Below are 13,731 nucleotides of genomic sequence, written 5' to 3'. Positions count from 1 at the left end.
AACCTTACAATTGAAGTGGGTGTTAGGAATGTCGAGCTGCAGTTCAGCACCCATTATTACGCTTCAGAGAATTCACACTGTGGAGGAACCTCTGTTGACATCCTGAATGTTCAGGAACCTTCTTCCACAAACTGGCTTTATGTTACTCCAAAGTAGAGTGCAACAAATATAGGGCAGTCTTGTTAAATAACATTTCTCTGAATGTCACCAAGCAAATACTGGTATAAGACAGTAAAGATTTTTTGATTTTGCAAAAGTGTTTTTTTAGCAAAAGTACAAACTAGGTTGTGTCAGATTTTATTTCAATTTGAGGTATATAGCTTGAAGATTATTTTTAGAAGTAATATAACATTAGAAGTTGTGTTTTGGGTTTTGATGTCATATTTATCTTTAGGAAACATAAAAAGTTTTAATTTGTAGATGTATATTGTGCAATGTAAAGTTTTAAAAACCAAAAAAAAAAGTAGTAAAATGAAAAATCAACTTAAAAGAAGCTGCAGTAAGTACATAGAATTCTCATGTGCCCTTCATCAAGCTTCCTCTAATGCTATCTTCTACAACCATGGTATATTGTCAAGCACATGACATTGATGGCACTACAGTACTCAGTCACACACAGTCCTTCCCACTTCAACAATGTTTACATGCACTTTGTGTGTATGTCTAGTTCTGTGAAATTTTATCACTTGTATTTTTAGTAACCACCAACACAGGTTACAAAATCAAAAGGGAATCTGGTGTCTCTGTTGCATTAGGATTACAAAGGAATTGGGATTTTACCATGAGAAGTTCCCTCGTGTTGATAGTCATAATGCAACTTAATATAATTGTGAACAGAGAATAGACACCCCCTAATTTAGCTGCTGTTACAATATCAGGCACATCTCCCATGTGCCTAAGAGCCTGGAGCATCCTTTTAAAAGTAGATGCCCACAGAGCTAATGTGTAACCATTTAAAATGTATAAATCAAAATAAGGTGGCAAATAGGTTATGTTCAGTGAAGGTTATCTAGTCCCTAGTGTCATTATCCCCTTTTACCCATGGTTTGTGTCAAGCCATGAGGTGCCTTGACTGTACATATGTGAGTCTTCTAGCCCTCAGCCTAAATTTTCTACAGACTTAACTCTGTAAGTTACTGCCCTATAAGCATGGGCTGGTGTACCCAGAGACAGATCGGAGCCCTTGGAGATTTTTTACTCTGAGAGGAGAGTGGGTTAAGATTGGAACAGATCCAGAATGAAAGTAGCTTTGGGCTTTTACTCACTGACACAGTAAAAAGTGATATACTAAATTCTACAATCAGTCAGGTTACATAAACCAGGTTATACAAACTAATGATCTTAACTTGCACAGAGAGTCTAAGCTTCTATCTTAGGAAATTAGGAAAAGGAGCTGATTAAATCCAGAGTAAATGAAACAAAAGAAATACGAATTAGAGCAGAAATCAGTGAAGTTGAAAACAAAATAGAGAAAATCAGTAAAATCAAAAGATAGTTGTTTGTAAAGATCAATGAAACTGATAAACTGTTAGCTAAATTAACCAAGAAAAAGAGAAGATATAAGTTGCTAATATCAGAAATGAAGGAGGGCCATAACAGCTGATTCCATGGATATTAAAAGGATAATAATACTATGAACGACTCTGCACACAAATTTCATAGCCTGCCACACAATCTGCCAAAAGTCACAGAAGGATAAACCTGAATAGCCATGTATCTATTAAGAAATTGAATTAATACATAATCTTCCAAATCAGTATCACATCCAGATGTATTCACTGGTGAATTCTATTAGACCCTTCAGGAAAAAAATGATACCAATTCTCTAAAATCTCTTCCAAAAAGTAAGAGCAGAAGAAATACTTCCTAACTCGTTCTGTGAGGCTAGCATTGGTGTTGTAGCAAAACCAGACAAAGGCATCACAAGAACAGGAAAGTGCAGACCTATATGTCTTACAGTTTCCTCACGTAGAAATCCTCAACAAGTCACAAGCAAATTGAACCCAACAATATATCATTTTTGCAGTATGACCAAGTGGGATTTGTTCTACACGTGCAGTGCTGCTTCTACATTTGATAATCTGTTAATTTAACCCATCATATCAACAGGCAAAAGAAGAAATAATCACATAATCATATCAATAGGTACAGAAAAGCATTTCAGAAAATCTTAACTCATATTCACAGTAAGAAATTTCAGTATACTAAGAATACAGGGAACTTCTTTAACTTGGTAAAGAACATCTACAAAAGCCCAATAGCTAACATCATACTTAATGGTGACAAACTAGATGCAGTAAGATAAGGAGGAAGGCAAAGGAGGCCCCCTTTGACCACTGTCTTTCAACCTCCTTCTGGAAGTCCTCACTAACACAGTATGAGAAGTAAAGGAAATAAACTTGGGATTTGGAAGGAAGAGATAGAACGGTCTATATTTACACATAACATGATTCTGTAGGTAGAAAATTCCAAGGAGTCAACAGCAATATGCTTTGACACTAGTAAGCAATTATATAACAAGGTTATGAGATGCAATGAGTAAAGGGATGGCAAAAGGCAATCATAGCTTTTTGTAACAGAAGTAACAAAACATGGAGGAACCTTGCTGGCAAATTGCTAAATGAAAAAAGCCAGCCTGAAAAGGCTTTACACTTTGGTATCCATCTATAATGCATTCAGATACAAAAGCACAAGTATATGGAGATAGTAAAAAGATGTAGTGGTTGTCAGGGATTCAGGGCAAGGGAGGGAAGGATGAATAGGTGGCTTATAGAGGATTTTTGGGACAATGAAACTATTCTGTAGGATATTATAATGAAAGATACATGTCATTCATTTGTCAAAACCCATAAAGTATAAAATAGAAAGGGTAAAAACCCTATGTAAACTAGTTATTAATAATGAATCAATATTGGCTCATCTGTTGTAACAAATGTACCACACTAATGCAAGATATGAATAATAGGGGACTATTTAGAGGGGGGTAGAAGTGAAGCAGTATGTAGGAACTCTGTGCTTTCTGCTCAATTTTTCTGTAACCCTAAAACTCCTCTAAAAATAAAGCATATTGAATAAATAAACAACCCTTCCTGCATATAGCAATACAGATGAATCTGTGAAGGTGCTTTCTTACACACAATATTTAAAACTCACATTATTCAGTGTCAGTTTTCCTATGGTGGGAGACAGAGTGCATTCTCAGAAATCATATATTGATAGCCACTATAAAGCTAAAGCCTGTTTTCAGTATATAGCTTGCTGTTCTTGTAAGCCTTATCTTTTTTTAAAGTGTAAATTTCCTACATCTCTTCATAACATCTTGTTTCTATACCAAATTGTTCTTGACGGACTGGTTCTGTGATATGACAAAGGCCACTTGGGACAGCTACCAATTGCTGGCAAGGCCAAAAAGGCTGGCAGGCCTACCTTTTGATGTGCACTTTACTGCCTTCTTTTGGGGGTGTTGCTGTGTCTTCCCACCCTAAAAGGCTCTTGACCCTAAGAGAATTGTTTTTTGTTTTTGTTTTTGTTTTTGTTTTTTAAACCTAAGAGAATTGTTAATTGGCTGTATTAAAGGATATTTCCTTTTGGGTTCAGTTTGACTAGAGGTCTGAGGCAGGGACAACACAGGACCCCAACTGCAGTTGAGCCCCACCTACCAAGGGACTGGCTAGAACTCTGGTTACTGCATATAGTCTGGTGACCATCCCTGGCTATTCAGGGTGCCCACACATACCATTGTTTGTTATTGTGCACCACTGGGGTGGGCATGCAGATGGCCCTTTGTGAAATTTTGGAAAGGTAGCCCTGGAAGAATTAAGCATGGCACTTTTGTGGTCTAATGAGCTGTTGCACAGGTAGGGGCAGCAGCCTTTCCCCTCTCCTCTGCTGCTACTTCCCTTGCTGCCATTGCACACGTGCCTGATGCCCAAGGGTGTTGAGGACATGTGCAATTTCCTGAGGCCCAGATGATGAGAAAAGAAAAGGGGATCCCTTCCAAATTACCAGAGGGAGTACCTCAAATGCTCTTCTAATATAAAACCTTTAGCCAGTGAACCTGAGGTCTGTTTAGAATTGCTATTTTATCAGTACATCAAAGGGCTAACCTTGGGATCTTGGAGCTTAATGGCCTTGACCTGGGCCATGGACAAAAGGCCCATAGTGTTTGTGAACCCTGACCCCAGAGAGATTGACCGGCATTCCCTGGAGGAAGCTGCAGCTGCCTATGAGGTCAGCTGTTGGGCTCTGGCACTTTCCCTCTAACCACCCAGGTCCCAGACATATTTGCCAGGTTTCTGTTAATATAAAGATGTAAAATTGTACATTTCTTTTGATGTGTATCAGACCCCTTTATGGGTCACAATTTGTACTGTTTGACAAATATTGGGTCTTACATCTGGTTATAGGTCAAGTGCAAGTAGAGGTAGTGTAGGTAAGTCCTGAAGAGGATCAGAATATCTTTGCAAGACAACTGTGGCACAGAAGGCCATATTAGGTTCCTATGGTCAAGGGAGGCTAAACTCAGGTGGGAAAGGAAGGGCTGGTTCTATTGGAAAGAAGACTCAGCAGGTACATTGAAGGTATTTATAGGCATTGAAGACTCAGCTACTTTGAAATCTGCTCATGTTTTTCCATCCCAGTTTTCAAGATCTCATTCCCAATCAATGCCCTAACTTTAGTAAGAGACCCTATAAGTTTGGGAACTCGATCTGCATTATAATCATGCCAATCAAAGGATTCAACATTGGATTTGATATACATAAATCTCAGCCCTGCAGCTTTAGGCAATAAGATTTTCTTTCAGGGTAGCCACATACCCTGAAAGGTAAAATCCCTTATGTGGTCCTTGAGCTTGGGACTTAAACTCCTGAGCTTCTCATGTTCTTTCCCCCAAGTTCTCCAGCACAATTAGCAGTAAACAACCAATCCCTACTATACTCCTTATGTTCACTAAAATATCTAGAGCAGCATATACATGATCCCCCCCAGAGCCTTGCTATCTCTAGTCACTTGATTACAGGTCTCCAAAAGTAGTAATAGAGTAACCGTATTATCACTACATGGACTATCAATGCTCCTTTACCACTAAAATAGTCCCATTAATGGTTTAAAGTCTAAATATAATCTGATTATATATAATCTAATGCAGATACTCCAAATTCACTTTGGTACAAATTCATGATTCAGACAGCATTTAATTAGAGACAACCACCAGGAGAGTGTCTGTGTGTAATGGGACTTGTTACAGAGAGTTGACCTCATGCAGTTAGGGGAAATGGCCAATTTGTCTATTCAGTATGGCTGTCTTCATGTCTGATGAAGGCACTTGAAGTCCACAGGGCAGATAATAAGGAAAACAAGATAGACATGACAGAAAGAAAGCAAAAACAAGTCAGAACCCACAATCATGAGTAGAGCTCCTAAGGATGGACTAAAGCCGGAGTTGGTTCTCATTGCTTCTGATCTTGATGGTGGGATGTCTTGCAGAAGCTGGGGCCCTTAATCATAGAAGTGATCACACATACCTGGTGGAGAAGCTGAAGTATCCACATGAAACAGTCAACAGTCCTGATGCTGCCTTAGGCCAGTGAGGTGGTCAATAGATGAGCAACAGCATGTGTGAGCTACAAAGTGGCTGCTACATCACTTATACCCCCCAAATCTTGCACAAGAATGTCTTTTGTCGTCCATCTCATTTGGAAATATACAGAAAAGTGAACTCTGGGAAATGTAGTGCAGTCTAGCCAAGGTAACACATTATAAAGCCACCACACTGGCCTATTAAGGAACTGTGAAATCAATTCAGTGACTTGACTTTTAAAGAAATAGAACAAAATCTATCAGAATTCATTATAGATACAAGGAATTATTGTTTCATGACAAATATGTATAATCATGGACTGAATTGTATTTCCCTCAAAATCCATGATTAAAGCCCTAACCCAATATGACTGTATTTGGAGATAGGGCTTCTATTTTATTTTATTTTTTTAGAAGATTTTATTTGTGAGAGAGAGAAAGAGAACATGAGTGGGGGGCGGGGAGGCAGAGGGAAAGGGAGACACACACTCCCTACTGAGCAGGGAGCCCAACACAGAGCTCGACTGATCTCAGGGCCCTGGGATCGTGAACTGAGCCACCCAGGGGGCCCCAGAGACAGGGCTTTTAAAGAGATAGAGGTCATAAGAGTGGGGCTCTAATCTAATATGACTGGTGTCCTTAGAAGAAGGAAGAGACATGAGATGTGCATGCACAGAGAAAAGGACATGTGAGTACACAGCAAGAAGGTAGCCATCTATAAGCCAAGGAGAGAGGTCTTAGAAGAAAACAAACCTACTGATACCTTGATCTTGGGCTTCCAGCCTCTAAGCTGTGAGCAAATACATTTCTGTTCCTTAAATCACCTTGTCTGTGGTATTTTGGGATGGCAGCTGCTGTGTTCTGAATGTTTGTGTCCCAGCCTTAAATCCATATATTAAATCTAATCCCTAATGGGATGATATTGGGGCCTTTGGGAGGTGATTAGATCACAAGAGTGGAGTCCTCATGAATGGGGTCTTCCAGAGTTCACAGCCCTCCTACTATGGGAGGACATAGTAAGCAGGTGCTGGCTTTTACCCAGGAAGAGGGCCTACCCCAGAACATGACCATACACATGTGCTGATCTTGGATTTCTCAACCTCTAGAACTGTGAGAAATTTCTGTTGTTTAGGAGCAAGCAAGTCTGTGATCTTTTGTTATAGCAGCCTGAACAGACTAAGCAACCTTAGTAGTCTGATACATACATGTATTAAAGATCGAATCAGGCTTCTGGCAACTCTCTCTTTTTTTCCAATTAAGACTTTTATTTTTTTAGAGAAGCTTTAGATTCATAGCAAAATTGAGGGGAAAGCATAGAGATCTCCCATATATCTCTCCCCACCTACACACATGCACAACCTCTCCCATTATCAACATCTCCACCAGAGTGGTGCATGTTAGAGTTGATGAACCTACATTGATTAAACATAATTGCTTAAAGCCCACAGTTTACATCACAGTTCACTCTTGGTATTATCAGTTCTGTGGGTTTGGACAGATGTAAAATGACATGTATCCATCATTATGGTATCATGCAATGTATTTTCATTGCTCAAAACATCCTCTGCCCATTCATCCCTCCTCCTGACCCCAAACCCTGTCAACCACTCATCTTTTTATTTGTCTCCATAGTTTTTCCTTTTCTGTAAACTATCCCCTTTCCTACTATAACTTTTTACCAACTTATTACTTAGTATATGTATTTTTCTTGCTTATTTTCTTTGTATTCCCTCACTAGCATATAAACTACATCAAAACTGAGATTTTCTCTATTTTTGTTAGTACTATAAATCCAGTGCCTAGATTGTGGCACATTGTAAATACTCAATGAATAAACGTTAAATGAATATTTGTGTTTACTGGATCATGAATTAACTATAAATTGAGGTTAAAAATATTTACAAACCTTAGCAGTTTTTTACAAGGCTAAACCATAGTCTTATACAATCCAACCACTGCACTTCTAGGTACTCAACTTAATTGAAAACGTCCATTGACACAGAAGCCTGCATATGAATACTTATATCAGCTTTATTCATATTGTCCCAAATTGGAAGTAACCAAGATATCTTTCAATAGGTAAGCAGATAAACAAACTGTGGCATATCCCTACAATAAAATACTATTGAGTGGTAAGAAAAAATGGTGTGTTAAAAGTTCCACTAAAACTCATGGAACAATCTTAAATGCATATTGGTTAGTGAGAGAAGTCAATCTGAAAGCTACACGATGTATGATTGATTTCTACATGACATTGGGAGAGGCAAAATTATAGAGACAATCACATTTAGAAGGCTTCAAGGGGAGGTTGAGAGGGCTGAATAAATGATTAGGAAATTTTTTAAGTGGTGAAGCTATTATTCTGTAGGATACCATAATGGATACATGAATTCATGCATTTGTTCAAACCTATAGGACTTTACAACACAAGTAAGGAAACAATGTAGGCTTGTTTATTTATTTATTTATTTATAGATTTTATTTGTTTATTCACGAGATACGCACAGAGAGAGGCAGAGACATAGGCAGAGGGAGAAGCAGGCTCCCTGTGGGGAGCCTGCTGCAGGACTTGATCCCAGGACCCCGGATCACAACCTGAGCCAAAGGTGGACACTCAATCACTGAGCTACCCAGATGCCCCAATGTAGGCAAATTTAAAAAGCCATTGAGGGGTTCCAGGGACACCAGGAAGGATTATAGACTGTGTAACAACCTCAGGGAAAGAGGTGGAAGTAAAATGTGCTGACTTAAGTAACTGTGAGAGTGGATGGAGACTGTAATGCTCAAGGCAAAGAACTGCATATAAGCATTCCACTGTAGTTGATAAAGTCATTTTCCATGGGGTACAGGTTAATAATTCTGGTAGTGCTATACGTTCACACTGGAATGGAATAATTAAGTAAATGGATGGCAAATGGGAAGAGCCAGGTTTATCATTACTGCGTTGGGAGTTTACAGGTGGACAAGAAAAGGAAGCTAGAATGATCCGTATGGCAGGAATTAGAGCTGGAAATATCAGTATGTATAAATACATATTATTACAAATGTTTTTATGTTTATATACACATGTTAGTATACACAAAATATATCTTTTCTCTGTCAGCAGACAGGATATAAGTGCAGGAATGTCCTAGAAGCAATATGTACATGCAGTGCCCAGATTCTGGTTTTTCTAATACCATATTCCATATTTAATCTCCAAATAAAGACAGTAACAAAGTCATACTTCCTGTACCTAACGTTATACAACTATCCAGGGTACAACTGAAAAAACATCAGCCCTATCCCTGAAAGAGGTTGCAAGGTCCTTGGGTGATGTTTATTTACTCTTCTCTTTGATAGCCCATAACTCAAATAGTATTATGTCATATGATTTAACTTAACAATACTTGAATACTATGATATAAAATCAGTACACCAAGGATGCCTGGGTGGCTCAGGAGTTGGGCGCCTGCCTTTGGCCCAGGGCATGATCCTGGAGTCCAGGGATCTAGTCCCGCATCGGGCTCCCTGTATGAAGCCTGCTTCTCTCTCTGCCTATGTCTCTGCCTCTCTCTCTCTCTCTGTTTCTCTCATGAATAAATAAAATAAAATCAGTACACTATATGTTATGGATATAGGGATAAGAAAAGGAAGTAAACAAAGACATTTGCTTAATATATATATATATTATATATAATAATATATATATATATATGCCAAATATAAATTAAGTATGTGTGTTATACTAAGTATAATATGTTAAGTAAATATTTAGTATATATAATTAAAGATATATCCGTACACCTATTAACAAAATAAGGAAGAACTACTCCTCTGACAGTTGCAGTCCTTATTTCTGTAACTGGTCATGCAGTCACAGTGGGTATTTATAATGACCTTCTTCTACTACCCTTTCTTATTCCTTTTACCCTCAGCAAGCACCTCAGCTAGTTATGGTTCTTTACCTGTTGGGGTGATCCAAGCCTTCCTTCCTGAAGGTTCTGGGCTATTAGCAGTCTGTCCTGAATTAGGTTGTTGTGGTTTTCCATTGATTTTAATCACAGGACATGCTAGTACTAAGAGATGCCCCAAGAGATCTCCTGTATTCTAGACATACTTTTCCTCACCTCCAATGTGTAGTAGAAGTCCAGTTTCTTTAGTAGGATCAATCACCTCAACACAGTATCTTCTTTATTTGCCTGTTGATTTGAAGTCATGGGGAGCCCAGATTGGCCAAGTTGACAGTCTTAACTTCCATTTCAGTTGAATCATTGTTGTGTCTCCTGGTGGAATTATTCCTCCGTTTGGAACCAATATTTCTATGCCAGCGGAACAGAAGTGCGGTCATGGAGACAGCAAGCATAAATTTTGCTACTGGTCAGCAGGGGTAATAGTGAATGGTGCCAATCCCGTTTCCACCCCTTGGTTCAATGAGGGCAATAGCACCTCATTGTATCTGGGCAATGAGGGAAATAGCACCATTTATGGGACACTGATTCAGAGCATATACAGCCTTCTGGAGAACTTGCCCCAGCTCTGTAAGGTATTGCCACCTAGTTGGCACTGTAACTGAGTTTTCAAAAAGCTAATCCACCATTCAGTCAACCAACTTCTTCATCATGGTAAATAAGATAGCGACACTAGTGAATTCTATGAGCCTGGGCCTATTGCCTCACTACTTCTGCTGTTAAGTGGGTTCCTTGACCAGAAGCAACATAAGTGTGAAATACCATGATAGTGAATAAAACATTCTATAAGTTCACATATGGTTGTTTTGGCAGAAGTATTGTATGCAAGGAAGGCAAGTATCCAGAGTGTCTGTTTCAGTAAGAACAAAATGCTGCTGCCCCTTCCTTGAATTTTTGCTGGGTTTTTATTTCCCACTCTTGGGCACACAAATGTATTTCTGCTTATTTCTTCTATTGTCCTCCTGAGACTCCTATAATGTGTTTGTGGATTTTCTTGATAGTATTCCATAGGTCCTATAGGTTTTCTTCATTCTTTTACCAAATAAATTTAGGGCAAACAATGTGTGATAAATGATGCTCTCAAGTCCTTACTTGAGGATTAGTTATTGTTTATCTTGACAGCATGTATGTAATGGGTTGTATCTGCTTGTCTATGAAAAGGGGTGAGGGATGCCTGGGTAGCTCAGGCGGTTAAGTGTCTGACTCTGGATTTTGGCTCAGGTCATGATCTAAAGGTTGTGAGACCAAGCCTTGCACTGGGCTCTGCACTGAGTGTGAATCTGCTTAAGATTCTCTCTGTCCTTCTCCCTCTGCCCCTCCCCACCCACTCATGCTCTCTCTGTCTCTCAAAAAAAAAAAAAAAAAAAAAAGGAGGGGTTGAGATTTCTTTCTTTCTTTGGATTGTCACATCATTCAATAATAAAGTTGTTTTCTTTGCCTTCTGTATGAGTGGATAAATTTTCTAGGCTTGGAGAAGATTTTTTGTTTTTAACTATATTTCCTTAACAGTTTTGGTGATAAGGATGGGATGAGTCTGGCAATTCCTGACTGGATCAGCTGAAGTTCTATGGTCACACACTAGTCAAATAAGATGCTAAATTGTAAAGTCTTCCTTCTGGCTTTCTACTTTTTTGGAATATTAGCCAAACAAACCACCCTGTCCAAATTCAAGATTTTACTTTCATTATGGGAAAGTATTCAACCCTCCACTATTAAGTATGATGTTACGTTGGGTTTTTCATTAATGGCCTTTATGCTGAAGAGATTGAGGTAGTTCCATTCTATTCCCAGTTTGTTGAATGTTGTATCATGAAAAGGTGCTGGATTTTGTTGAATGTTTTCATGTCTATTGAGATTTATCTCAATATGTAATTACTTGAGATAACAATATGAGCTTATTCTATTAGTTTGATATTTTACTGTAATAATCATTCTTGATAGTCTGTAACAGATGGTTTGGCATCTCAAAATTGTCATCAAGCTAATGGCTAAAGTTGTTTATATTCATATCATCTCCATGTTCTCACAGGTGCACAGAAATCATACTAGAAACCCTCCAACCACAAACCCTAAATCTGCTTTGCATCTTGCTCAATGGGGCACATCCCCAACTAAGAACTTCCTACCACTATAGAAAATAAGGATATCATCCATGATTTTCTCTTACTTCTGTCTCCTCACCAACCTTCATGCTTCTCGGTGTGGCCCTGCATGGTGTGGTGTTTCCTTTCCTCTTTAAAATTGTAAATAATAAAGTTTTTCTTAAAAGGCAGTTATCTTCATGTCTGTCATCCTGTCATATCTGATTAAAACAAATCCTGTAGTGAGCAGTGTGGTTCAGTGACAGACAGGGATGGCATGTCTCTAGAATGCTTTTGGCTTACTAACCAATCCATTAGACAGCAAATGCAGCCTGGGAACACACTGCTGGGTGTTGGTACTCTTGCACTTTAGTGGCCACCACATTGTACTGTCATTGGGTTCCCTGGTTGTTCAGTTCAGTTGTGTTAGAGCTCAACAAGAGAGATCAATTGCCTAGCTTAGGGTGCTGTAGTCTGGGCAAAGCAGTCCCCTGTTGGTGCCTATGTGTTTGTGACAGAGACACCTAGTCTAGATGAGGTCTCCGGGTACTTAGGGAAACTGGCCACAATACTGAACAGAGGTCCTCTAAAGGGACTGAAACAGTTACCCTCCCAACCTCATCTGATAGGCAAGCTTGATCTATTGACTCTCTAAGCCAATGTGCCTAGGAGCTGCTCCATTATCCACCCTTTTGTTCCTTCAATACAAAAATTGCTGTAGGTTGCCTCATCAGGTAGTAGGAGACCGTGTGGCTAGACATTCTTACCCTGAAAGAACCTCTGATTGTTGGTTTGGGGATGCCTGTCCCACAGAGACCACAGATTCCCCACAGGTGTTATGTTGCTACAAACCCCTGCTGGTGTCTTCCTTGGTGCTCAGTTTGACTCCAGACCAAGCAGGCTGTAAGAGAGCCCATCTCTAGAGAACAGAGGCTCAAATGTTCAATAAAAAAAGTTACACGAAAGGGATATCTGGTTCTGACTTTGCCCCAAATCCCAAGGATGTGGTCTAATTAATAAATTATCAAATACTTAATCAGTGTGTATGGGATCTCTTAAGTACTACTGTTTATCAGAACACAAGGATCTTATACTCAAAACAAAACATTTGAAAGCTAAAGCTGATGCCACAGGCAGCCCGGGTGGCTCAGCGGTTTAGCGCTGCCTTCAGCCCAGGGCCTGATCCTGGAGACCCGGGATCGAGTCCCACGTCGGGCTCCCTGCATGGAGCCTGCTTCTCCCTCTGCCTGTGTCTCTGCCTCTCTCTGTGTGTCTTTCATGAATAAATAATGAACAAAATCTTTTAATAAATAAATAAAGCTGATGCTACTATTGCAGTCTTGGATGTAAACTCCAGATACTTTGAGGTCAAGTGGGACACTCTTGAAAGGAAGACCACTGGAGGCCACCAGGAGTTTTTTTTTTTTTTTTTTAAGATTTTATCTATTTATTCATGAGAGACACAGAGAGGGAGAGAAGCAGAGACACAGGCAGAGGGAGAAGCAGGCTTCATTGCAGGGAGCCCAATGTGGGACTCCCTCCTTCCCTCCTGGGACTCCAGGATTACGTCCTGGGCCGAAGGCAGGCACCCAGGGATCCCCGACCAGGAGTTTATCAGGTAAGCACTCAAAAGGGGAAAAGCAAGAAAAAAATTATCAGGAACAGATGACAGAAAGAAAGAGAAAGAAAGAAGAAAGAAGGGATCCCTGGGTGGCGCAGTGGTTTGGCGCCTGCCTTTGGCTCAGGGCGCGATCCTGGAGACCCGGGATCGAATCCCACGTCGGGCTCCTGGTGCATGGAGCCTGCTTCTCCCTCTGCCTGTGTCTCTGCCTCTCTCACTCTCTCTCCCCCTCTCTGTGACTATCGTAAATAAATAATTAAAAAAATTTAAAAAAAAAGAAAGAAGAAAGAAAGAAAGGCTAAACTTATCCACCTAGAGATACAAATAATTCTAAAAGATTTTGTTTAAGAATAAGAAGTGGGGGGCAGGGGGATCCCTGGGTGGCTCAGCGGTTTAGCGCCTGCCTTTGGCCCAGGGCGCGATCCTGGAGTCCGGGGATCGAGTCCCACGTCGGGCTCCCTGCATGGAGCCTGCTTCTCCCACCGCCTGTGTCTCTGCC

The 13,731-nt window shown here is 39.9% G+C and overlaps 2 protein-coding genes across 7 annotated transcripts in view; both read left to right on the top strand.

Moving 5' to 3' along the window:
* LOC121487301 (zinc finger protein 33B-like) overlaps positions 1-7,539 on the top strand; it is a 57,199-nt gene extending 49,660 nt beyond the window's left edge. Inside the window, 1 exon segment of the mRNA XM_041748861.1 lies at positions 1-7,539. Coding sequence (XP_041604795.1) covers positions 1-156 — 156 coding nt within the window. The 3' untranslated portion in view covers positions 157-7,539.
* Positions 1-13,731, top strand: part of ZNF37A (zinc finger protein 37A) — a 109,230-nt gene that overhangs the window by 49,660 nt on the left and 45,839 nt on the right. For 5 of the 6 annotated variants that reach the window (XM_041748868.1, XM_041748867.1, XM_041748866.1 and 2 more), the window contains exon 3: positions 7,548-7,659. The exons of the other annotated variant lie outside the window; for it this stretch is intronic. The gene's annotated coding sequence lies outside the window, so the exon portion shown is untranslated. The remainder of the gene's footprint in view (positions 1-7,547; positions 7,660-13,731) is intronic. 6 annotated transcript variants of the gene reach the window in all.

The sequence above is a fragment of the Vulpes lagopus genome, chromosome 3, assembly GCF_018345385.1.
Source record: "Vulpes lagopus strain Blue_001 chromosome 3, ASM1834538v1, whole genome shotgun sequence".
In the NCBI taxonomy this organism is placed as follows: domain Eukaryota; kingdom Metazoa; phylum Chordata; class Mammalia; order Carnivora; family Canidae; genus Vulpes; species Vulpes lagopus.
The sequence above is the reverse complement of the archived record's forward strand: the minus strand, read 5'-3'. Positions and strand labels throughout refer to the sequence as shown.